Source organism: Mustela erminea, chromosome 6 (genome assembly GCF_009829155.1).
Source record: "Mustela erminea isolate mMusErm1 chromosome 6, mMusErm1.Pri, whole genome shotgun sequence".
NCBI lineage: Eukaryota > Metazoa > Chordata > Mammalia > Carnivora > Mustelidae > Mustela > Mustela erminea.
The window spans coordinates 117,639,009-117,665,716 of record NC_045619.1 but is presented as its reverse complement, the minus strand read 5'-3'; the positions used below and the strand labels follow the sequence as shown (position 1 = coordinate 117,665,716).

Here is a 26,708-nt window from a genome sequence, read left to right as displayed (position 1 = left end):
AGACTATCTGGCACTGGGTGATAATGAGCCATTCGAACTGGGCTTGCTGGGTGGGACATCTAAGCACCGTGGACATTCCAGGAATTTCAGAGAGGTAGGCAGTCACTGCACAAGGCAGGGCTTCCTGTAACAGCTGAGTGGGGTCTCAGCCTTTGTAGGATCCCCTGGAAGCCAGACTGAGCAGAGGAAATCAATACCAGCAAACCATCAGGGGTGCGCCTCCCCTTCAAATGAATCACAGACTCTCCGAACCAGAAAAGGTCTCAGTGTGCACCCAGTACAACCGCCCATGTGCTGCCTCCGCCTGCCAAACATCAAAATGGAAACATTTCCTGCTCACTCTCTCTGAAGAGCGGAATGCTGCAAAGGACAGAGGATTGGCTCTGCGCAGAGAAAACCGAGCCGAGGACCGCCAAACCTGAACAACATCCAAAAGCAGACGTGGTCCCTGTGTTCCAGATGTGGGTGCTCTGAAGGGAGTAAAAATAAAAACAACTTTTGCCTCCACCATTATACTTTCTTCTTCATTTTGCATCCTGCCCGGAGACCCCAAGGCCACATCCACTCCTGAGCATATGCCCAGCAGAGCTCCAACACAGAGTGCGGGGCGAGGACAGTCACCATGGGGTAGGAGGAGCTCAATCTGTAAGTACTTCCCCCAGTGACCTCTGGCCTGAGGAGATAATTAAGGAAGATGGTGCCTGTGGGGGGCAAAGGGTAAAGTCGGCCATGGCTTGAGCACTGGGAACAAAGACTGAATGAGTAGCGTGTCCCCCCCCACCCGCCTCCGCCCCGCTTGGACAACAGTGACTTCTAGCTAACTTAGGACGTTGTTCTGGGACCAGTTTTTTTTTTTTTTTAAATGTTATTTATTTATTTATTTGACAGACAGAGATCATAAGCAGGCAGAGAGGGAAGCAGAGAGAGAGAAAGGAAAGCAGGCTCCCTGCTGAGCAGAGAGCCCGATGCAGGGCTCTATCCCAGGACCCTGAGATCATGACCTGAGCCGAAGGCAGAGGCTTTAACCCACTGAGCCACCCAGGCGCCCCTCTGGGGCCAGTTTTAATTGAACCAATTCTGAGAATAGGAGAGAGACAGGAAGCCCGAGACGCGCATTCACACGCAGGTGCCTTCTCCACCCAACCCTTCCACCCCCCTCCCTTCCTCTCCCGTCTCCGCCAAATACACAGGACAGCCTGGCTTCTAACCACCACCATTCATTACAATATGACCATGAGCAGAGGACAGAAGAGAGCCAGTTAGTTACCTGTGATGCAAAAAAGTGGGAAGAGATGCGCCCAAACCCAGGTCATCAAGACTCTTTCTACGCTGCAGAATCCCTGCAGGACAGGAGGCTGGAGGTGATGGAAATTGCCGGGACAGGCTACCTGATAAGAATGCACGAGCAGGGATTTTTTTTCTTCCTTAAGTAATCTCCACACCCAACATGGGGCTCATACTCAGAACCCTGAAATCAAGAGTCACACGCTCTCCTGACTGAGCCAGCCAGGCATCCCCAGAGCAGCTTTTCTTAAAAGAGAGACTGGAGGACGCCTGGGTGGCTCAGTGGGTTAAATAAAGCCCCTGATCCCAGGGTCCTGCATAGGGCTCTCTGCTCAGCGGGGAGCCTGCTTCCCCCTCTCTCTGCCTACTTGTGATCTCTGTCTGTCAAATAAATAAAATCTTTAAAAAAAAAGAATAGAAGAGAATTGAATGTTTGAGTGAAAAACTCGGTAAATAATCAAGAGGGGGGGCACCTGGGTGGCTCAGTGGGTTAAAGCCTCTGCCTTCGGCTCAGGTCATGATCTCAGGGTCCTGGGATCGAGTCCCGCATCCGGCTCTCTGCTCAGCGGCTTCCTCCTCTCTCTCTGCTTGCTTCTCTGCCTGCTTGTGATCTCTGTCTGTCAAATAAGTAAATAAAAATCTTTAAAAAAAGAATAATAATCAAGAGGGGTTGGCTATCGGGGTCTCAGGATTTGCGGGTTTTTGAAATGAGATGCAAAACTAGACGCATTTTAATCCGGTGAGACAGGGAGAGAAGGACAGAGCATGCAATAAAAGACAATAAATCCTTTCCCCCCAGTGTTATCTTTCATGCATGAGAAAGACAAAGGGAAAACTTACTAATTTTGTAGCCTTAGATGCTTTCTGGGTGCAAACAATGACATCTTCATTTCACAGCACCAAATTAATCACCTTTGTGCTTGAAAGAAACAGGATTTGCTGGGAAAATACCACGACATGGTGGGATCTTATGGAAAGTGGCCACATTTTGGGAGGTTCAGGGCCAGAATTTCGGAAACTGCCTTACCGTTAATCCCATTTCAGTGGCCTCTCCCCCGTGACCGACCACACTGGGGATCGTCTTTTTGTCCATCTTCATCAGATGGGTGTCCTCTTTCATTAGTGTGTACACTGAGTCAGAATCCTTCATCCTGCCGCCAACCTGCCACCTCGACATGGTTCCCTGAGCCTTCCTGAGCCCAATCACAGAGCCAAGCACAGTGCGGGGGAGGGTGCCATGGGGCGGTCTCAGAGGGAGCCTCCAGCTCAGCGGGGAGAGGGGTGTCACTCGGGAGACCCTGGGGAGGTCTGGAGGGGGCTCCTTAACTGGGACCGACTCTATTTAAAGTGTCCTTCATAGGGCGCCTAGGTGGCTCAGTCATTAAGCCTGTGCCTTTGGCTCAGGTCCTGACCCACGGTCCTGGGATTGAGCCCCACATGGGGCTCCCGGCTCTGCGGAAGCCTGCTTCTCCCTCCCCCACTCCCCCTGCTGTGTTCCCTCTCTCGCTGTGTGTCTCTCTGTCAAAGAGATAAATAAAATCTTTGAAAAGAAAAAACTTAAAAAAATTAAAAAATGCCCTTCATGGGGTGCCTGGGTGGCTCAGTGGCTTAAGCCTCTGCCTTCGGCTCAGGTCATGATCTCAGGGTCCTGGGATGGAACCCTGCATAGGGCTCTCTGCTCAGCGGGGTGCCTGCTTCCCCCTCTGTCTCTACCTGCCTCCCTGCCTACTTGTGATCTCTCTCTCTCTCTCTGCCAAATAAATAAATAAAATTAAAAAAAAAAAAAGTGTCCTTCATTTAGAAATAATCAAGTCACTGCTTCTGAAACCAAACACAGAAGTGCCAACACCATGTTAAATTTCTCGTGACCTTTTATTTCTTGACCAAAAAAACCTACGGTTTTTACTGCAGATTGTAAAAGTCCACTGGTGAAAGTGAATGATGATTACTGAAATCCCTGTAGCATTAATGAATTAATGGAATAACAACGTATTCCCTGTATTTCAACGTTCTCCTCTACATTCAAATTCTACCCTCCCATAACACTTGCCACCACGTTATTCAGTTTGGCGGTCAGAGACCCCCCTGGAGGGGCTGGTGAAAGCTAGGAATGCTCTTCTTCCCAGAAATGCACAAGCAGACACAATTTTGCACATCATTTCAGAATGTTCATGGACTCCCCTCCAAAAGAAAAAAAAAAATCTGAGATCTCCACCTAGCATTTGGTATTACAGCAATTCTTTCACTGATTGGGATTTTGACCTGTTCTTAGGGTCCCCATACTGAGCGCAGTGCCCATAAACCAGTAGTTCCTCAAAGCTAAGACTCACTGTTAACCTTTTTAAGGCCAGAGGGGTGGAATGAGAGAAAAGATATTTAGGAAGTTGGGAGAACACATATTTATGGTATGCAAGAAAACATGTTCTATTGGCCTTTCAGTTATTTCCATTTTTATTAGGATTTGGATCCCTTGGAAATTTCATAGCATGAAGAAACAGAGCCAATCTCTCTTATCCAGACAGGGATCTAGAGCCTAAGCTCTTGGGAGAATTGATCTGGAAAAATGTGTAGTTATAAGAATAAGCCTCAACAGGGCCCTAGGAGAAAACAGAGGGGACCGCCCCTCCCAAAGATCAAAATGCAGCCTAGCATTTGTCTTAGGGGACTTGTTCCTTTCCAGAATTCACCTGCCAGGACAACGCTGGCTGCAAGCTTACCCAAAATGAGTGATTCCATGTCACTTTCCCGCCTGACCTGTCCAGTCCCCATCATGCCTTCCTAGGTTTTCTCACCCTCCTGGTTCTGCGTCTGAATTTCTGCCTCCCCCGACAGAAACCTACCTACAGTAGTGTTTGGACCCTCACCCTGGCTCTAAGCCCTGCTGTCAGACAATTCTAGGGCAGTGAAACCAAGCCCACAGAGGGCCACGTGGAAGGAATATTCCAGCAACCTGCTGGGAAGCAAGGGCCAACCTTGTGAATCCTCATTCTGGCCTCAGCCAAGATGTAGGAGGAGGGAAGAGGGGGGTGTCTGGAAAGGGGTCATGCTAAAGGAACCGAGTGTTTGGAGTCCTGCTTCCAGGATGGAGGTTAAAGGATAAGATCTTGGACATCTTTGCGGCCTCAGCCCTGGTCCAATAGACAGCTAGACCTTTCACAGAAGCCTCATCTGTGAGAGGACAATGCTGAGGAGGCCCTTTGTGGGGAAGGGAGAAGAGAGATGCAGCAGAGCAAACCCATCCTGCTATGTAGGGGAGCGGGCGAAGCCCAGCGCCATTCCTCCTTCCCTTGACAACTACTTCCTCAGTGCCTCCATCCGGGAATGCGGACTTAGGGACAGAGGGCCTGAGTTCAAATCCAAGTCCTCTACTTTCCGCCTTTGTGACCTTGGGCAAGTTACACTCTCTGTGCCTTGATTTCCTCATCTATAAAATGGAAATAATAATGGTACCTACTTCGTAGATTGTTAGGAGGACTCAATGAATTAATATACGTAGAGCTCCAAGAAGAGGGCCAGCACATAGCAATCAATCTTGTTTTCTTGTTTGTTTTGTTTTTAAAGGTTTTATTTATTTATTTGAGAGAGAGCGTGTGTGCGTGCATGTAAGCATGTGATTGGGGGAGGGGCAGAGTGAGAGGGAGAAGCAGACTCCCCACAGAGCAGGGAGCCCCATGTGGGACTCGACCCTGGGATCATGATCTGAGCAGAAGGCAGACGCTTAACGACTAAGCCACTGAGGGGTCCCTATGGCATGCTGAGGTGTCTACACTCATGTCCCACCTTCTATCCTAGACCCTGCATGTAACTATCTCCCCGCAAGGCCACCGGGGACCCCTGAAACCCAATGATCTCTTTTCAGTTACGATCTTACCTCGATTTTCTCTAGCACTTGACAATGTCAGCTCCTCCTACCTTCTTAAAATTCTTTGTCCCCCCAATTCCAGAATACCACTCTCTTGCAATTCTTACCAATGCCAGGGAATGTGCTAGGCACTGGGAGGCAAAGATACTGAAGACGGTTTCTAGAAGGAACTCAGGGCTTTTGGGGAGAGAAGGGAGATTAAGTATAAGGAACAATTGTAGATCATCAGGATAGGTTCCAAGATGAGGAGCAGAATGGGGCGGGCAGGGCTGTGTTCCTCCTAGGGGCTCAAGGAGAGAATATCCTTGCCTTTTGCAGCTTCTAGAAGCTGCCCACATTCTTTGGTTTGTGACTCCTGATCACTCTGATCCTGGTGGTTGCCTTGGTCCATTCAGATAATCCAGGCTAATCTTATAAAAAAAAAAAATCCTTAACTCGGGGTGCCTAGGTGGCTCAGTGGGTTAAAGCCTCTGCCTTTGGCTCAGGTCATGATCTCAGGGTCCTGGGGTCCAGCCCCACATCGGGCTCTCAGCTCAGTGGGGAGCCTGCTTCTCCCTCTCTCTCAGCCTGCCTCTTCTGTCTACTTGTGATCTCTGTCTGTCAAATAAATAAATCCTTAATTTTTTTTAAAAAGTCCTTAATTAACTTATATCTGCAAAATCATACTAGGGGCTAAGAAGCTGCCTCCTGGAGATGGCACAGTCATTCCTCTTGGAGCTGCCAGAGAGAGAAAACTCTTGAAATTCTGTTGAGAAAGAAGACTCTTGGAGCAGAATCTTACGGGTTTAGTTCTCATTTGCCTGAAGAGGGGACACGGTAGGTACGAGCAGAGGAACAGCGCTTGCTGAGCTAAGCGGAGAAAGAGAGAAGATGAGGCTGGAGATAGGCCAATGCTTGGTCTGGCTGCAAGGCTGAAGAACTGGAAGGGAGTTCCTCCTGAGACCAGATTAGAGAGAAAAAGGAGAAGCTGGATTACAGAAGGTTTCTTTGCTCTTGGTTTTTTTTTAAACCTTAGTCAAGAGTCTGCAATGTATCTGAAATTCACTGGAACAATGCTATTACTTGAACGTGGGCTACTGTTTCTTTAAAAATTTTCTTGACTCGGGGTGGATAGGTGGCGCAGTTGGTTGAATGGGATTTCGGTGGGGTCCAGATCTCAGCGTCAGGGGATGGAGCCCCATCTGGGGCTCCTTGCTCTGAGCAGCGACTGCTTGAGACTCTCTCTCCCTCTGCCCCTTCTCTCCATGCTCTCTCTCAAATAAATAAATAAAGGGGCGCCTGGGTGGCGCAGTCAGTTCGAGCGTCCAACCCTTGGTTTCAGCTCAGGTCATGATCTCAGGGTTGTGCGATCGAGCTCTACACGGGGATCCACGCTCAGCATGGAACACGCTTAAGATTTTCTTGCTCTCTCTCTCAGATCAACAAATAAATAAAATGTAAAGTAAATAAATACAAATTTAAAACATTTAAAATTTTCTCGACTCATTTTTTTTGTCCTAAAGAATAATGTCCCCCAAATCACAGGTTTTATAGGATAGGTCTATCTTCCCAATGTGTGTTAAAACAAATACACAACTACAAAAAGAAAACGGTCTTGCATCTACCACCTAAAATCACCCACACACACCCATGAATGAGCCCCGGACTTGGAGAAACAGAGCCAGAGGCAGTGCAGACCACCTGAAGGTTTTCGTCAGGGAAAAGAACATGGTCAGGTTTACGTTGATCCGGCAGCATCGGTCCCTTCGGAATGAATGGAAACAAGAGAACATTATAACAAAACCAAACAGTTAGCATACTTTCACAATTGTCAAGGTGAAGGATGAGAAAATGAATCAAGACAGGAGTGGGGAGGGGAGGGCAGTGCAGGGGAGGGGGAGGGGAAAGGAAAAGGGGGACTGGGGCGAGCCACTGGGGCCACGGCATGTACAACGCTACGGATAATTGTCCATTCGCCAGGATAGTCCGTAAGGGGGAGAGATGCCAGGGTGCAGGGGTGGGGTGGAGGGGTCAGGGTTGGAAGGAAATGATTCTTTAGATTCCTTCGGTCCTCACGTGCGCTGTGAGGTTCTGAGGGACGCTGGTGGATGCCTGTGTCTGGGGCAGGGTCCGGAGCAGCAACGCCCAGTAGAATCAGGTGGTCAGCCCGCCATGTCCTTTCAGTGGCCGAGTGGCCACAGCAAAACAAGTAAAATGCAACATATGAAATGAATAATCTATTTTCCAGGATCCAGCCTATCCGAAATAGAATATTATTCTATTTCAAAATGGATCGATATAAAAACTATGGAGATAGTTTACCTTCTTTTTCTCTTTTTAAGTCTTCAAGCTCCAGTGCATTTTTTTTTCCTCCCTCCTGTCCAGGGGGAGGGAGACCCAGAGTGTTCATCGGGGAAATGTCTCAGTCTCCCTGTCTGCCAGTGCTATGATTCTAGGAGGGCATACTTGTTTTCTACTGTTGCGGTGACACACATTACCTCTAACTTTGTGAACAAAGGCGCATTTGTGATCGGACAGTTCTGTGGGTCAGAAGCTGGACAGGGAGCTCCCTGGGCGAAAAGCAAAGTATTTGTAGGGGGCATTCCTTCCTAGACACAATAGAGGAGACTCTGTTACCTTGACTTTTCCAGCTTCCAGAAGCTCCCATTTCCCTCGATTTGTGGCTACTTCCTCCACCGTAGCTGACAACACTGGGCTGAATCCTTGTCATGCTGTCATGTCCCTGAGTCTCTCTTTTGGTTCTTTCTTCCACATGTAAGGACCCCGTAATTACACTGTGTTGTCCACCCAGGAAATCCAGGATAACCTCCTTAAGGTCAAACTTAGTCCCATCTGCAACCCAAATTCCTCTTTATCCAATAACATAACAGGTTCACACATCCCAGGGATTGGGACACAGACGTCTTTGGGGAAGGGACATTAGTCTACCTCCCAGAGGGGGTTCCAGTTTCCCAGACAGACGCCAACAGGGCTGAGCCTACACTGGCGACCCACTCACTTATATTCTTTTGCACTCTCTTCCTTCCCTGACTCATGTTGCCCACTTCTTGCCTTGTGCTTCCTGAGATCACCACCCAAATCAACTCCCTTCCTCCAAATCCTCATCTAGAGATCTGCCGCAGAAGAAACTTAAGTAAGACAGTAATCTTGGGCAAGTGACTCAATCAGTCTGAGCCCCAGTTTCCTCCACCATGAAAGCAAAATATATCATAGTACTTGGACTGCAAGACCGTTGGGGAGAATTCTAAGAGTGAACGTACATAAAAGAGTCTATACAGTGGGGTGTATAGTAAGTCCTCAACCTAATTTAGCTATTGTTGGAAGGGGACAGCTGGTGCCCTGGGAGGGGCCAGCCTCAGACAGACAGAGATGGTTCTCCCTCCGAGACACTGATGGTCAGAAGGGAGGGGTGAGGACACGGTGGGAAAACTGAGGGTTTCCTCTGAGGGCATCCATTTTCTTCTTGAGCTACATCTGCTCCTGAGGGCAATACAGGCGTGGTACAGACTTTGGGGACAATAAAGAACATTCGAAAGAGCATATTTAAGGATTTCTGAGCTGCTGGGAAAGCCCAGTGGGCACCGGATAGCGTATATCCATCATAGCACTAAGTTCTGAGTTTTCTCTCCTGGTAAAATGGTAGGGAAGAGGGTGGAGGACGTCTGAGGGTGGATGTGGTCAAAGGGCAGTGCAGGAGACAAGGCTGTGGAGCTTACTGAAGGCTCCAGGTCCAAGACAAGGCTGTGGAGAAAACTGAGAGCTCAAGGCTGGACACAAGGCTGTGGAAGTGTACTGAAGGCTCCAGGCCAGAGACAAGGCTGTGGAGAATACTGAGGACTCCAGGCTGGACACAAAGCTGTGGAGCATACTGAAGGCCCCAGGCTGGACAGAAGGAAAAGGAACCATTTTGAGAGACCAGTGACCCCCACACAGGGGAAGTGCAGGAGGCCAGGTATAAAGAAATGAGGGGATTACTGGACCGGAGATAGGATGCTGGTGCTTAATATTCCAGAGAAGAGACAGTTATAGTGTAGAGATGAGAATGGGTAGCTACAGTAGAGTGAAGATAAAAGTCCTTAGATTTGAGGTGTCCATCACCTACCAGGTCTTAGTCATGACCAGAGAGTCCTCCCATACCCCCCTCCCATGATGACAAATCAGGGACCACTTTTGAACATGAACAACGCAAACAACATAGGGGAGTGACTACCCCGGCAACAGATGGTGGTAATGCTGGATAGCAAAAACCTAAGTGAGAAAGTCAGGACAGGAGGTAAGCCATGACACTGAAGCTGCTTTGGAGCTTGCAGAATGTGGGAGGCGGAACAGGCAGCCTCCTGTCCCTCGAGTGCCGGATAAGATAGTGCTCACCACCCACTCCCCAGCATCAGCATCACCATCACCAGGGAAGCCCATTAAAAGCAATGATTCTTAGTACTCCTTGCTCCCAAACACATACCCCAACTGGCTCTATTCGTTTCCTGGGGCTGCCGTGACAGATACCACAACACTGGACAGCTTAATGCAGAACACAGAAATGTACTCTCTCACAGCTCTGGAGACCAGACGTCCGAAGTCAAGGTGTTGGCAGGGCCGTGCTCTCTGATGGCTCTAGTGAGGGTCTTCCTTGCTTTTAGAGGTCAGAAGCAATCCTTGGCGTTCCTTGGCTTGAAGGCACCTCACTCCATCTCTGCCCTGGTCTTCACAAGGCCTTTTCCCCTGTGTCTCTGTACCCAAATCTCCCTGTTCTCCTAAGTCTTTGGATTTAAGGCCCACACGAATCTATCATGACCTCCTCTTCACTTGATGACACCTGCAAAGACCCTTCCAAATAAGGTCACATTCGCAGGTACCAGGGGTTAAGACTTCAAACCCATCTCTGGTAGGGGACACAATTAGTAAAGAAAAAAAAATGGTTTATGGCAGGGGTTAGACACCGCAGGACTTTACTCAGGGCCATTGCAAGAAAACTTTGTAGTAGGGGGGAGAGATTGGGCTCAACTCCAAATACAGCATGGGCAAGACAGAATTTACAGTCAAGGAGCAGGGTGAGGACCCGTGTGTGGAAAATTACTAGGAGGAAATAACAGGGGTGGGGGGATTCTGGCTAAACCGACCTAACAGGATTCTTGCAACAGGCAGCTGGGGTGATCAGACAGCACCTGGGGGATGGTGAGGGGTGAGGAACCGATCAGATTTTTGAGGGTGGGGGAGGGAATCTTGCTAAAACGGGATTTTACAAGGAAGCACTTAGATGGGCCTAAAAGTTTCAGGAGCCCGACTAAAATTTGGTCAAGCAAAGAATCTTTCTAGCGATTCAACCCATTACGCCAGCTAGATACAATCTTTGGAGCAGGGCTGGTAAATGTGTATTTTTTTTTTTTTTTAAACAAAGGTCCACAAGGTAAAGGAATCCAGGAGAACCATCTTTTAGTTGGAGTCTGTAGGACATAAAAACCCAGGGAAGAAGGCTTCCAATGAAATGGGGCTCGATGGTTCCATTGGGGAGGACTCGGAAAAAGGTTGGTGCGAGAAAAGCGTACTGGGGGAAGCACAGAGAGGCATGCTTTTAGGGCAAAGAAGGCGGGTGGAGAGATCCAGTAGATTACCGGGTCCCAAGCCTGGAGACGGACTCCATATGAATGAAGGCATCCGTGGCTTAGAGAAGAGTCTACAGCCTCTGCCCAGAAGAATTTGCCTTCAGTGGTTGTGGAACTGCTAAAGTGGGGGGTGGGGGGTGCTGGGAGAGGAAGGAGCAGGTTTTGAGAATGCTGGCCTCCCACAGACTCCGCAGGAACAGCCTCCAGCTCGCCTAGCTATTCCATTTGGAAGCCCCGCAGGGCTCTGTCCAAGGTCTCCTCCACGTCACTTTCATCCCGAACTCCCCTTCTTGGTTAATCCTACCTCTTTCCGCGGCTTTAAACCCTATTTACATGCTGATAGACCCCACATCTCCATCTCAAACTCAGAGCCCACCCCCCTACCCCAAGTGCCAAGCCCTAGTTTGACCAGCTGCACTCTGCCTAGAATATCTGGCAGGTGCCTGAAATTGACTATTTCCAAAACCCAACTCAGCCTTAAACCTGTTTGCCTTCTCATAGTTGCTATTTCTGTTAGCATTACTACCCACCCAGTCCCCCAAAACCAGAAACCTGGGGGGTCATCTTCAGCTTCTTCCTCCAAATTAAATTCCCTCAACTCTGTGCTGGATGATTACAATTACCTCCTAATTAGAGATGTGGCCCCGTTTTCCCCTCTGGGGGAGGGCATCCTCCCAGATGTGGTACAGCCTTTTTAGGAGCTCAAGTTGTAAAAACCAAATCTGACAAACTCTGGTGACTAAGGCATAAATACCAAACTCCCCAGCGTGACACACCATCTCCATGCAGGGCCCTACTCACCTTGCCACTAATCCCCCAAATCTTTTTTTTCCTAGTTGTGACTTTTTTGCTTAAAAACAAAACAAAACAAAACACCTCACAAACAAAACCAAAATCCCCAAACAACTCACAAAACTTATCTCAAAAAGGAGAGGATGGGAGGAATAAAGATACTGCATCCCCTGTCCCTGGTTCCGGAGGTCTGGAGGGTTGCCTGGGGATCCCAGGTGATTCAGAGGCGATGCAGCTTTGCCAAACACAACGTTATGCCATTCTTACACAAGTCCAACCACTCACATTAGACAATCCTGGCTACTCTGCTCTTTTCTAACTTACTGTAGAGGTCCTGGGGGGGGGGGGGAGCGGGACCCACAGAGAGGAAAAGCCTGCATCAGCCGGTCTGCTAGGTTACATCACTTCTGCATCCTTACTGAGATTAAACCCCGGAGGAATCGTTCAGCAGAAATTTAAAGATTGAAAAGGGCATCTGCATAGCCTGCGAACCTGGTGCACAACGAAAAGCACCTTTCGGTGACCGGAAAAATTCCTGCCCCCAAATCCACTTAGAAAATGCTGAACCACCCTAGAAAAGTTTGGTTGGCATTCTTGCACACTGCTTGGTTTTGAGGGCAGCCCTGAAAGACGCAGTTCTGGGAAAGCGTTTTGTTGGAATCAGCAATGCATTAGAGAGTGGAAAGCCTGAAGGAAGCCTTCTCTCATGCGGAAGCTGTTCTATCAGTGTTAATTCAGACACAGAGTTATTAGGCTGCCATATTTACTTGGACATGTGAAGAGCAAACAATGTAACCGAGGAACCCTGGGCTCGGACTCCCCACCAAGCACGCTGAACAGTCAAGAAACTTTGCGGGACGTCTGCATATCCACTAAGGCTCACGTTGGCTCCCGAGCCAGGCTAAACAATAGAAAAGGAGAGACGACAGGGGTCATCATTAATCAAAGGCGCCGTTTATGTTTTTTTTTTGTAAAAAAAAAAAATCTTTCCCGTGGCAGAGGCGGCTTCCCCTCTGCTCCCACTCTTTTTCAAATTGTTTTCCACGGTCATTGTCTCCCAGCCCGAAACGACGGCGGCGCTCGGGGAGCAGGTACAGAGTCCCGCAGGGTGTAGCGCGGTGGAGCCTGGCCAGGTTTTGGAAAACATTCCCGGCCCTTCCGGCGGGTCGAGGAAAAGTAGGTGGTGGCCCGGGCGCCAAAAGCTGCTGCCAATGCAACTCGCAACTTTTGAAATCAATCCTTTTTGCATCATGCAACGGATGCCACCGCTCCTCGGGTTTGCAACCCCCCACCCCTCCCCCGAGACCAATCATTGCCGCGCTCGGGCCTGCACATCGCCCCCGCCCCCTTCCCGGGCCGCACGCAGCCACCGAGCCGCTCCGGCCGCGGCCCGCCGCCTCTTAAAGGGCGGTAGCCGGCCCTTAAAGGCCCCTCGCGCGCGGCGCACGGCGGAGCGCGGCGGCCCGGTTCCCGGCAGGGGCCCGCCGAGCCAGGCCTAGCCCCCGCGGCGCCCAGGCGCGGCCCGGGCCCTCCCGCCCTCCGCGCCGCCGCCGCCGGGAGCGGCATTTTTATTCAGGCGACGCTTAAGGGAGCCCGGCCGCGCCCGGTGCATTGTGGGAGCGCCGGAGTCCCGTTTTCGGGAGGAGGAGGAGGGCGCAAAGCGAACCGGTAAGCGCCTGGCTTGGGGAGGGGGGGGCGCGACGCCAGGCTTAAAGGGGAATATTCGTCCGCAGGCCCATGGCGGCCGTGCAGATCCCCCTCCGGGCCGCCCGGGCCCGCCGGGAGCCGTGCACGGCCGGCGCTCTCCAGCGCTGCCTGGAGAGGGGCAGAGCCAGGGCTTGGTGGGGCCGCTTTAAAAAAGAAGCACCGCCCGCGCCGCCGCCGCCGCCGCCGCCGCGCGGAGCCGGGAAAGGAGGGAGGGAGGAAAGGGCGGGGGAGGAGTGGAGGGGGAGGGCGGCGGCGGCAACGCAGGGGTTAATTTTTTCGCCCGCCGACATTTTTGCGCGGCGGCGGCGGCGGCCCGCGCGCGCGGCGGGAGAACCCAGCCCGGTCCCCGGGCGCGGCGCGCGGCCCCTCCGGGGCCCTCCCCGCCCCCACGCGCGCGCCCTCCGGCCCGCCGGCGCCGCCTGACCCTTGGCGCCCGGGCCAGGCCGGCCTCGCGGGCCGGGGTCCCGCTGCGCTCGCGCCCGCCCCTCCGCGGCCGGTTAGCCCTGCGCGCCTCGCGCCCTCGCTGCGGTTGCCGCCGCCGTCGCCGGGAGAGCTGGCGGGCATGGCCCAGCCGGCGGTGCCGCGCTGCCTCCGCCCGGCCGCGGCCAGCCGGTCGCGCCGCGCAGCACAAAGAGCGGAGGCCCGGTCTGCCTTTAAAGGCGGCAGCCTGGGACTTAAGGTGTCCCCGCGTGCCGGCCTCCGCGCTCGGGCTGCGTCCTGGACGCGTGCTGCATGGAGAGCGCCCGGTCTCCGCGCGTCGGGCCGGGAGTCCACCTCTTTGTTTATTTCCTGGGCTCAGGGGCTTGGGGGTTGGGAGGTAGGTACGGGGCTGTGGCAGCACGCTCCCCATCCCTGCTTACCGTGCACCCCGAGCTGTGCGGCCCGCTTGGCGCCCTCGGTTTAAAAAAAAAAAAAAATTAAAGGTGGCCGAGAAGGAAAGGGTTAACCGTTGTCTTTAAATATTCATATCATTGTTTTAAAGGTGTAAACAGGCGGCTTCTGGGTTGGAGGGGACTGCTTCATGCTATGCACATTTACTCCCCCCCATTAATTACGATTTCCCCAAGCACCCCCCCACCCCCATTTTCGCACACCCACCCTCCAAAAACTAAGTTTTCAAGGTTCGGACGAGAGTGTGGATGTGTGTCCCTCGTTCCATTTCGAATTTTAAGGCGCCTGAGTTCTTTCTGGACTTAAGGTGTTTTAAACTTTATTTCTCTTAAAAATCTGGGAAAATAGAAATTACGTTTAAAAAGAAGTTAGTCGCTCAAATTCCCCGCCTCTTTCGGGGAAGGGGGAGTTGGTAGGGCTGGAGGTAGGAAAATAACTGGATGCCTCGTGAGTTGGATTTTTTTCCCCTCTGGTAGGAGTGAGGCTGTGTTAAGTGCGAGGCGTTTTGTGAGCAAAGCACTGTTGTTTTGTTCCAAACTCTTCCAAGTCAAAGTGCTATTGGACTTTTCCTAACTCTGAAATGGCTTCAGAATTCCCCTCTGGGTAATTTGCTTTGCTCTCCTGCCACCCTCCTTTTGCACAGGTGGTTTTCTTGGAGTCTTGGGAGGTTTATTCCTTCAGAGTTGTAGGTTTCAAACCGAAATGATTGCTCACCCCCAAACATGTTTTTGTAAGGACAGTTTGGATTACTGCCCATACTCGGGCTTTGTGAGATTTATTTTATTTAGTTATTTTGTGTGTGTGTGTGTGTGTGTGTACGCATGAGTGCCAGAGAGAGAGATTTTAAATGAGTGATGTGCTTCCCAGGAGATCAGAAACTCTATAAATGGGAATTGTGTTCTTTATCATAAATTTTATAGGGGAAACTGACTAAAAAACTTGGGTGTTTGTAATCTTATGCCCAATAAAATATCAATCTGGAGGTTTGTAAAACCTGGGAGCACTTGTAAGATTCTGGTTTAACCTCGGAGACTTCAAATTTAGAAGGGTTTGCCCTAGAAACTTTTCACTGGTACCTAGTACCATAAATGCCGGTGATTTAGTACAGTTTAATTTCTCATTTTTGTTCTGCAGTGACACCGTAGTGAGCAGGAGCAAGCGTATTTGTTTTGTCAATGATGTGTGTGTACTGGTTGGTTGGGCGGGATGTTTGCTTTCTAGGAAAGCGCTCTGCATTAAAATATTAGAGAATTTTCCACTGCTCTCTTGGAGAAAATTAATCTTGCTGTGTTAAACAGGCATTCCACTTTTCAAGTTGTGTTCTTTAGTGAGGCTTCCTTAGTTTTGGATCATCTTCTACTTTTGGCTGAGAGTAAAAACATGCTTTTCTAAAATTGAATTGAGCATCACAAAGAATTTCATGAAATGCGTTTCCATCAGCATCCTTTTCCTGCAGGGTGTCTGTCTCATGGGCATTTTATTTTTCTATGTGAGATAACAGAAGATATTAAAAGGTTTTCCAGAAAAGTGCCGTTAGCCAGGCCTTGTAATTTCTAAACCATAGAGCTCCTAGGTTGACAGATGCAGTGACTAGAAGTTTTCTCATGATGCTGGCCGCCAGAGGAACCTTTGGGACTTACTGCTCAAGATGGCCTTGTGTTATGTGCCAGCTGGCACAGATTGCCTTCTTCAGGGGAGGTGTCCTGGCTGCCCCTCAGAGCCCCAGTTACAGCAACACAGACGTCAGGTCTTCTTTCTTAGAAGATGTCTGTGATGGTGCAGTCACTTTTTAAAATGATTTGTTCTGGCTTATGCATCCCTGTGATGAACTGTTGGGGCCTCTGGTCGCCCTCTGCCTGTGGTCTGATGACCAGCTCTTTTCACACTTACTTGTCACTGTCCTGTATTCACTTGATTCTTAGCAAGTACCGGTGAGAATTCTTTTAATGGTGTCTTTGTTTTTTGGCTTGACCTAGGTGGATCTCTGAAGAAACCAGCCAGCTAGGAGAGGGAGGGGAGGAGCCGGGTTGTGAGGAGTGCGCGCCCCAGAACCATGTCTACGCGGGAGTCCTTTAACCCGGAAAGTTATGAATTGGACAAGAGCTTCCGGCTAACCAGATTCACTGAACTGAAGGGCACCGGCTGCAAAGTGCCCCAAGATGTCCTGCAGAAATTGCTGGAATCTTTACAAGAGAACCACTTCCAAGAAGATGAGCAGTTTCTGGGAGCAGTTATGCCAAGGCTTGGTATGTGAACCATTATCTCTTTTACGCTTCCCAAAAGGAGAGCATCTTGGCTGCAACTGTAGTCAATGAGTTGAAAGCCAAATTTCTGTCATCCCGTGGTGCCTTGTTCAACAAGTTTAATTTCTATAAGGATTTAAAGAGCAAAGCAACGATAACTATTCTATTTTCCTAACTTATTTGGAGAAAGTATTGAAAAGCATCAAATGTACTCTAACCATTTTTAAACCATTAAGTGTGCAGTTGAGACAGTTCTGTTACAGTAAGAGTATTTTTTACTAAATGGAATTTTATAGTTAGCTGAGGATTAAGCAGAAACTCCTTATTACCCCTGTCCTAAAATTTTCCTTAAAGCTCTTGCATTCTCTCCTTTGCCTTAGGAAAGGTAGTCCGTATGTGTCATTGTGCGGTACTTGGAGGGTGGTAACTGGGCTGGGGCGGGCTCTGGTGTTCCTCTGCGTCGTGCGCTGTTTGATGAGCTCCAATAGGGAAGAAGGAGAAGACGAGGCCCAGTCTGTGCCTGACCCTAGGATGTAGTCTGACCTGGAGAGTGTGGTGTTTTGTTTTGTTTTTGACTAAATTCCTCATGTTTTTAGTGGTTTGCCTCTTCCCAAACACAGAGTTCAGAAGGAAATTCTAGGCTCTTGGGATATTTGTTAAGCTTTTATTGTCTGGTGTGTTAAGGACGTGGCATAACCCCATGATCACTTGGCCTTTGGAGTGTCAGGCACAGACTCTAGAAGTTTGAGTGTTTGGTGATCGTGGTGTGTGACCCGATCAGCTTTGTTACGTAAGGTCTTCATTCTGTTCTTTTTCACCCATTGTTTTATTGTGCAGTTCTGGTGTACAGCATTCTGTCTCACAACCCAGGATGCTCCTTTCTTCCCTGATATGTAAAGCAGATACAAAAGCAGAGCTGCTTTGGTTGGAGGAGGGGAAACTTCACACCCCACGCTCTAGGGGCTGCAGGGCTGGCTCCCACGAGCTCAGTTAGAAAACCAGCCTCGTCTAGCTGATGCCTAAGCATGGAGAAATACCACGTGAATGAGTTGGATTAGATGTTGGCTTACTTGTCAAAAAATAAGAATGTACTGAGAACGCTGTCAGTTAACTCTGTCGAGAGAAATAAGCTGCCAAATGGGCAAAACCAAATGCAATAGAAGCCTTATGGATACAGTGGGAGTTCCTCTTGATGACGTCCCCGGTTGACCTGATGAGCATGCCATGGACTGTTAAGCACTTTGAAAACGGGTCAGGTCATTTGCTCCTTGCCTCAGCCCCATGACGCTCAGGAAAGCCAGGTAATCCATTCCGTGTCACTTGGCAAGCGAGGGTGGGGACCTGGAATCCATGTTTTCTGATTCCTCTGCTCACCATACTGTTTTGTCGCCCAGTTTCTCTAAGTCCAGCATGTTTGCAATGAGAAGAGGGACTGCAGGCTACATACTAACTGTGGCAGAGGGGACAGATGGGAACAGCAAGAGGAGAGGCAGGGAAAAGCTGTTAGAACACTAGCACGAAGGAGTCTAGTCTCCTAGGGCTTTTGAGAAGCATTTGGAAGCCATGACCTTTTCCCAGAAAAATGCACACTCACAAAATTGAGCATTCATGGCATTCTCCAGGGGTAGAAGGACCCCAGGTTACCAGCAGATGGGTGCTGAAGGAAGCGTAGTATTTAAAACCTCGTCCAGAAGTGGTAACTTCTAGAGAGCCAAAGCTTTGCTTTGAAATCAGATCTAGATTCTTGTCTGGACACAGTCACTACCGAGTCACTAATGTTAATCTGAGCGACAGTGTCCCGATCTTTAGAATGAGCTAACCATACTTATGGTTTCTAAGTGTTGGAAGTACAAGAAATTATGTGTGTGTGTATGTACCATGTGTATCTTTACCCAGACAGACATATAATCTATGTACACAGCAGTCAATGTGTTTATCTGTTTTTAAACTGTTTCTCTAAAGGAGTGTCAGATTTCCTGGATCCTAAGATGATGACAGTTGTTAAATGTATATGTGTTGATTTAGATGTTTTCTCATTAAAGAAATGTTGAAGTCGGTGTTTCTTGCCTGGGACTTAAGAGCTGTCAAATACTGATCACTGCCGACATTGGTGCTAGTATGGTCTTTGGGGTTCTTTTTCTTTTCTTTTAAAGATTTTATTTATTTATTTGACAGACAGAGATCACAAATAGGCAGAGAGGCAGGCAGGGGGGGGGGGAGCAGGCTCCCCACTGAGCAGAGAGCCCTGATGCAGAGCTCCATCCCAGGACCCTGAGACCATGACCTGAAGGGAATGCAGAGACTTTAACCCACTGAGCCACCCAGGCGCCCCACAAGGTTCTTCTTCTTGATGGATGGTTTCAGTCTTGCTGAAAACCCAAAATTCCTCTCCCTGCTGTGGTATTTGCATCTGTTTCCACCTGCCCTTTCCCTGGACTGTCCCTCCCTTTCAACTTCATCCTGGTTTTTTTAGGCCAAGGGCTCATCTCAGATGCCCTCTCACCACCAGACACTGTGGACGGGTGCTGTATGAAAAAAATACCATGTGGGGGTGCCTGGGTGGCTCAGTGGGTTAAGCCTCTGCCTTCAGCTCAGGTCATGATCTCAGGGTCCTGGGATCAAGCCCCGCATCAGGCTCTCTGCTCAGCAGAGAGTCTGCTTCCTTCTCTCTCTCTGCCTGCCTCTTTGCCTACTTGTGATCTTTGTCTGCCAAATAAATAAATAAAATCTTAAAAAAAAAATACTATGTGGGCCACGTGTAATTTTAGAGCATTGGGTGAAATTAGTTCTAACGTATTTTACTTAACCCTATACATGAAAAACGTCATTTAAACACATAATTGAGGGGTGCCTAGGTTGGCTAAGTTGTTGCCTAGTTGTTAAGCGTCTACCTTCGGCTCAGGTCATGATCCCAGGATCCTGGGATCTAGCCCCTCATTGGACTCCCTGCTTGGCGGGGTGATCTGCTTCTCTCTCTCCCACCTCTCTCCCACTTCCTATTCTTATGTTCCTGCTGTTGCTCACTCTCTGTCAAAAAATAAAGAAAATCTGTAAAAGAAAATAAACGCACAATTGTTATAAAATATTATTAATGAAATATTGGGGTTTTTTTGGTAAACATGCTTAAGAGTCATCAGTTTAAGTGCTCTGATGATACATATAAATAGAAATTAAATCCTTCACAAATCAAATTTATTTAATTCAAATTTGGATAACCAGATTAGAAACATTTACTTTTTTTTAAAGATTTTATTTATTTAGTTGAGAGAGAGACTGAGCACAAACGGGGGGGTTGGGCGGGGGCCAAGGAAGAGAAGGAAGCAGACTTCCCGTTGAGCAGGGAGCTGGATGAGGGGCTAGATCCCAGGACCCCGGGATCATGACCAGAGCCAGAGGCAAACACTTAACCCACTGAGTCACCCAGGCACCCTGCTGGGAAACATTTAAAGCTAACATTCAGTAGCTATGTCTAATCTCTTTCAGGAGTCCTGTAGTTTATACATGGAAACCCCAAAGAAAACTGTATTTCCCTCTTTCCTAAAGCGAACACTAATATCCTCAGAATGACCTGTTGGGTCAATTTAGGGAGACTCAGTATGAGTAAAATTGTGGTTCTCACCCTCTTTCCACTTACTGTTCAAAAGCAGTCATCTGGTGAAGATTCTGGGAGGTGTGCACATACTTGTCATTTGGATGAATTATCACACGTGTCCCATCTGATGCACATGGACACTCCTGACCGGGGCAGCGTGCTCTGTGGTCCCACATTCCCTGAGACTTGCCACCTAGATACCACCTTGCTATCTTGTGTGCTGGAAATCAGTCTGCCTTCACAGAGCGTGACTTTTTATTAAACTCAATTTCTATTTGTGCATTAATAATAATGGATCAAGGCCTGAGAATAAGAGGCGCCGCTGTGACGCAGTCTCTCGTGGGTTCTTTGCCATGGCAATGCGGAGATGGTCGTGCCACGGCAGTTTTACTCCCTATGAGGGGTGCTCATGTGTTCGTTTCAACGTGAAGATACGATTCATTCTTGTTCCATTTGGAATTCTGAATTTAGAGGGTGCCATCCACTTACTTCCTTTGGTATTTTAACCAGATTTTTTTCTCCACCTTCGGCTGTCGTGCTGCCAAGTTGATATCTAAGTTGGTGTCCTTTTGAGAGAGGGGAGGGAAAGCACTCTGTATTCTGCTTACTTGGTGGGAAGGCCGGTCTTAATTTGAAAATGTCCCCCATACAGGTGATTTCCAAAGTAATGTTACCTATTGTATCTTAGTTTTGACTATTTCTAAACTGATTTCAGTAAAAGGGAATTATTTCTAATTAGATCATCCACCGTCCATATTGTCTTTCTAAATGTTTAGTAACAATTTTTAATAAAGTATTTCCGGCAGGCTTGTTTAGCAAAATATTTTTCCCTATTTATAGCATTAGTAAAGATGACATTTACAAGTTTTCCACAAGAGAAATAACATGGGATTTTAAAGTTTCCTCTTAAAAAACACTTTTGGGAACCTACATACTAGATCCCATAAGTACCAGTGTCTGTCCAAGCTGGATTGGAAACCATGAATACCTGTTCTGACTTTGTCCTTCTCTCTTTCCTTCCTCTTTCTCTCTCTCCCTCTCTTGCTCTCACTTAAGCTAATTTCTTTATTTTTAACTAATGTCTACACCCAACATGGGGCTTGAACTCACGACCCTGAGATGAGGAGTCACAAGACTGAGCTGGCAAGGTGCCCTCCCCACCTTTGTCATTTTCATTTTTGACTAAAATGGAGAAGTAATAATAACATTTCTTATATATGAAAGCTTTTACACATTTTCCATTGGGAAAAATAGAATAATGCCTAAAGATCTGCTCAAAAAGCAATGTAGTTAAGACAACCCAAGTTCCACTGATGCTTTCTCGTCTTTAAAGAAATTCTCTGTGGTGCCAGCCCAGATGATGCAGTAATACAAAGGAAAAATGTCCATTGGAGGCACCATTAAAGTCTAGAAATTGTACCATATTGAAGTTGAGTCTTATGACTAACAAATCGTATTCTCACTTTCCATCTTAAGCTAGTTCTGTTTCACGTTTATTTTAGTTCCGGTCTCAATAGGAAACACATTGCCTTATTGGCAGGGCGCAGTGCTCTGTAAGCGTCATGCGTGAAACTGCTCCAGGTCCCAGCACTGATGGTATAAAATGAAATGGCTTTTCCTTTTGGTTTCTGGATGCTGACAACTTTCATCTTTGCAGGCATTGGAATGGATACTTGCGTCATTCCTTTGAGGCATGGTGGTCTCTCTTTGGTTCAAACCACGGATTACATCTATCCTATTGTCGATGACCCTTACATGATGGTGAGTTTGGTCCGGGTGTGTGTTTGCATCTGGAACTGCTTGTTGGTTGGGTTTGGGGCTGGACCTGGGGCCTTTGCTTTCCATACACGTGCCAGCTGTCATCATCCTACCGCCCTCACAGCCGTCAGGTTTGCCCTGTTCACACTCGGTACCTGGCAGAAGGCAGTGGAGGCAGGCGCGGGGAGTTGCTGTGCCACACTTGGACCTGCGCAACACCTGTTGTGTCCTCAGCACGTCTGCTGATGGACGTTTTTAGCGTTTTCTTCTTTTTTCCTCTCTCTGACATTTGTAAATTCCACATTCCTGTGTTTCAGGCTTCATCACACTAAGTAGCTGGATTCCTGTTTCCTTCCAGAAATAAATAGCTTAGCATCTCACCACAGTTAAGCTATTGGACATTGATTCTGACTCTGGTCACTACGCACCTCAGGGTGTCATGGGTCACTGTGTAGAATGCATATCTGAACTGTGGCGTTAAGTTCCTGGCTACTGACAGTGGCCTGCCTAGATCTAGTTCCAGATGGCTCAGTGCCTGGCTACGCCAGCAACCCCCTGGTCTGCCTGACTTTGACCCTCTACCCTCCTGGACAAGGAGCCAGTGAAGAGATGGGGAGCATCATGCTGTTAAGAAATGGTCCTCCCTGGGGCGCCTCGGTGGCTCAGTGGGTTAAAGCCTCTGCCTTCAGCTCAGGTCATGATCCCAGGGTCCTGGGATCGAGCCTCACGTCGGGCTCTCCACTCAGCAGGGAGCCTGCTGCTTCTCTCTCTGCCTGTCTCTCCACCTACTTGTGATCTCTGTCTGTCAAATAAATAAGATTAAAAAAAAGAAAGAAAGAAAAGGACCTCCCTGTGTGTCAGGGGCATTGGACTCAAGCCACACATGCATAGGGACTTGGACCCCGAGACAACTAAGTATGGGGAAGAGGAAAGTCACTTCTCAGGTGCCAGTGACAGACGTACGGTTGACTAGAAACCTGTCTGGCCTCTGCATGACCATCTGTTCTCTCCTCTGGAGCAGGACTCCTGAGAGACTGGTGCCCTACCTGACCAGACAGTGGAGGCAGCTAGGACCAGAATTCAGCCTTTAGCCAGCATTTCTCTCTTTCTTTCTCTTTCTTTCTTTCTTTCTTTCTTTTTTTTTTTTTAGATTTTACTTATTTATTTGACAGAGAGAGAGAGGGAGAGATCATAAGCAGGGGGAACGCCAGAGGGAGAGGGAGTAGGCTCTCCGCTGAACGAGGAGCCCGATGTAGGACTCAATCCCAGGGCTCTGGGATCATGACCTGAACTGAAGGCAGACACTTAACTGACTGAGACACCCAGGCACCACTAGCCAGCGTCTCTTACAAGCATCAGAGAGGGGACAACATGGCTGCCTCCCCAGGCAGCGGCAGGCATCTCCAAGCTGCCAAACCTCCATTGCCCCTGTCACTTCCGTGCTCACTGCCGATCTGCCGGGAAGTCATAAGAAAACCTCAACGAGCATTAAGCCAGCTGCTGAAGTGATCATACTTGGGAATTTGATTATCCTTGTGTCAGAAGGATAATTTGTCATTTTCTCCTTCACTGTCTAGAAATGACAACTTGCATTTATTACTTATTTATTTAGGAGGTGGTGGGGAGGACAGGGAGGGAGGGAATCTCGGGCGGTCTTCATGCCCACAGTGGGGCGGAGCCCGACATGGGGCTCAGTCTCCCAACCCTAAGATCATGACCGGAGCTGAAATCAAGACTCAGACGCTCTACAGACTGCACCACCCAGGGGCCCTACTTTTTAAAAAAGATTTTATTTTTAAGTAATCTTTACACCCAACATGGGGCTCAAACTTACAACCCCGAGATCAAGAGTCATGTGCCGCACCCACTGAGCCAGCCAGGTGCCCCTGACAACTTATATTTAAAAACTCTGCAGTAGAGATGAAAAAAAGTTTATTTTCAGATTTCTTTTGAATTGAAACTCCTTACTAAATAATATAGTTTCTTGGAAATGCTTTTTATGTGCTTTAGAAAACAATCTGACTTCAGGCCTAGATGGTTTTTTCTCTCTTCTGTTTTTTGATTTCTCAAGCAAGATGTTTTTCCTGTTTATCTTATACAGCCTTGAAGAGAAACTTCGAAATGTCTCCCTTCCTGTGTTATAAAAACCATCTTCTCTATAACCAATAAAGTCCACATATTTTTAGAGTCTGTTCTGGATACGTGGCTGTTTCCAAGTTTGTTAGGACATTTGTTTTCCAACTTTTTCATTCCCTAAGCTCTCCTCTCAGACCCATGAGCTCCCGCCTTGCTCGCCCCAGCTTCTGCTCTCCACCCCCATTCCCGCATCTAAATAAATGGCAGGCTTCCCCCAATATTCCGAATGGGAAGGAACACGGAAATTACGTGTTCTGCACAAGAAAGAAGAGGTGGTCCCAGGAATGTCTGAGAAGTGAAGGAATGGCCTCATGGTTGTGTGATAAAGGACACAGAAAGTGGGGACCCTGTCCCTGGAAAGTCCCCGAGTTGTCCAGGGAGGTGCTCTGTAGGCACGCACGGAAAGTCCCCTAGTTGTCCTCTCTCACGCCTCCTCTCTCTTCCAGGGCAGGATAGCATGTGCCAACGTCCTCAGTGACCTGTACGCCATGGGGGTCACGGAATGTGACAATATGCTGATGCTGCTTGGAATCAGTAATAAAATGACCGACAGGGTAAGTGGTCTGCTGGCTTGCTGGTGTCACTGGATCGGTTAGTCCTTCATCCCCCGTCTGTAATGCGCGGCGCCCAGCTGCACGCCTGTCCTCTTCCATCGGGTTCCCCGTTTATTTTTTGGCAGCTACTGGTGAATTAAAATAGAGACTCTGGCCTATTCTTGTTCTCATCTCCACCACCTGCTTCCCTTTCTCTCTTCCAGGTAGACTGAAGCCAAGACAGGCATGTTTGTTTGCTTTACTAAAGTTGATGTGGCCCAGGCCTACCCTAACAGACCCAGGGTGTGCCCCACGTAGGGCAAGCGCCTCTCCGCTGGCTGATGGGGTCCTGATCGGTGACATGGCGGGGTGCCCCGTGCAGTCACCTGCTCGCACAGCGGCGTCCAAGGCCTTGCTGCCAGCCCTTGTCCTTTGACACAGGGATGATTTCCCTATAGATTTTAAAAGGTACCTGTTTTTGTGCCCCAGATAGAGGTTTGCCATACCTCGTAGAAATTAGAGCTGGTCATCGCTTCCACACATTTGGAGGAGGGCGTGTGGATGCATGCAAAGCTAGTCCTGGCATTCTTCAGGACCCCTGAAAGAGTTGGCTCTCAGATGTGGGCAGACCTGTGGAGCCATCAAATTCCAGTTTTAAATTCCGTGATGACTGGGCTCTATCCACGTTGTAACCTAGAGCGCCTTCCAACTTCTGATAAAAAATGGCTACAGTGTAAGCGCTCCCTGCTTCTTCCTCTGATCCCCCACCCTGGCTGTAAACCACAGGACCCCCTGTAGGATTTTATGATCCTTTTTTTATAACTATAAGCGTAGATTCTCTTTTCTGGGTTTTGAACTGAGTTACGTGACTTTTAATTTGTGTTCTTTTAAACCCTAGGAAAGGGATAAAGTGATGCCCCTAATTATACAGGGTTTTAAAGATGCAGCAGAGGAGGCAGGAACGTCTGTGACTGGCGGCCAGACGGTATTAAACCCCTGGATCGTGCTGGGAGGAGTGGCCACAACCGTCTGCCAGCCCAACGAATTCATCATGTAAGCATATTTTGTTTTCCCATCACCTGGCCTGGTTCTGCCTTTCTTTTTCTTATTTTGTAAAGATTTATTGAAATATGAATTCACATCCCATCAGTGGTGTGTCACAGTTACATACCTGTCACCAGCGAGGATTGTAGAACGTTTCGTCACCCCAGCTGGGAGCCCATCCCCCTTCGCTGTCACTCCACGTTCTCCGACTCCCATTCTGCCTTCTTTCACGTCACGTGACACTAGCATGCTATTTTTAAGGGTCATCGTTTTGTGGCACATAGCAGTACTTTATTCCTATTTTTTTTAATTTTATGGGGTTTTTAATTTTTTTAATTTTTATTTATTTAAAGCTTTTATTTATTTATTTGAGAGAGAGAATGAGAGAGAGAGAGCATGAGAGGAGAGAGGTCAGCGTGAGAAGCAGACTCCCTGCCGAGCGGGGAGCCCGATGTGGGACTCGATCCTGGGACTCCAGGATCATGACCTGAGCCGAAGGCAGTCGCTTAACCAACTGAGCCACCCAGGTGCCCCCGTGGGGTTTTTTAAACCGAAGTACAATTCATATAACAAAATTCACATCACATAAAATTCAACGTTTTAAAAAATCCTTTATTTTTTTGTTTGCTTATTTGTTTATTTATTAAAGAAAGGAGAGGGTGGGGCGGAGGGGGAGGGAGGTGGGCAAGCAGACTCGTTCAGAGCACAGAGTCTGACACGGGACCTGAGCCAAAACCGGAGTCAGATGCCAAGCACCCCACAAAATTCAGCTTTTTAAAATATATTCTTCTCTGGTTTTTAGTATTAACAAGGTTGTGTACCCATCACCACTGTCCGATTCCAGAACATTTAGATCACCCCAAAAAGAAACCCTGTGTCTATAAGCAGTCACTCCCAACTCCCTGCTCCCCCTGTGTTCTGGAAACCACTGATCTACTTTCTGCCTTGTGAAGTTGCCCATTTTCACCATTTCTGATAAGTAGAAAAATGGAATCCTAGGCCCTTTCAGTATTTGGGGTCTGGCTGCCTTCAGTTAGCGTGACGTTTCCAGACTCCGTGTCGTGGCGTGTGTCACTGCTTTGTGCCTTTTTATGGCTGGATGACACTCCATGGTATGGTAGACCAGCGTGTGTTCATGTGTTCACAGTTGATGGACCTTTGGGTTGTTTCTACCTGTTACAGATGATGCTGCTGTGAACCTCTATGTGCCAGTTTTTGTGGACATAACATTTCATTTCCCATGGTGATGTACCTGAAAATTACCGG

At 48.5% G+C, this 26,708-nt stretch overlaps 1 protein-coding gene across 4 annotated transcripts in view; it reads left to right on the top strand.

The window, feature by feature from the left end:
• The first annotated feature begins 12,863 nt into the window (after nucleotides 1-12,863).
• Nucleotides 12,864-26,708, top strand: part of SEPHS1 (selenophosphate synthetase 1) — a 30,106-nt gene continuing 16,261 nt past the window's right edge. The window contains exons 1-5 of one of the 4 annotated variants that reach the window (XM_032349437.1): nucleotides 12,864-13,206; nucleotides 16,113-16,382; nucleotides 21,629-21,732; nucleotides 24,312-24,419; nucleotides 25,297-25,451. In XM_032349437.1, the coding sequence (XP_032205328.1) occupies nucleotides 16,190-16,382; nucleotides 21,629-21,732; nucleotides 24,312-24,419; nucleotides 25,297-25,451 (560 nt within the window). In that variant the 5' untranslated portion in view covers nucleotides 12,864-13,206; nucleotides 16,113-16,189. The other 3 variants (XM_032349434.1, XM_032349436.1, XM_032349435.1) reach the window with 3 other exon arrangements.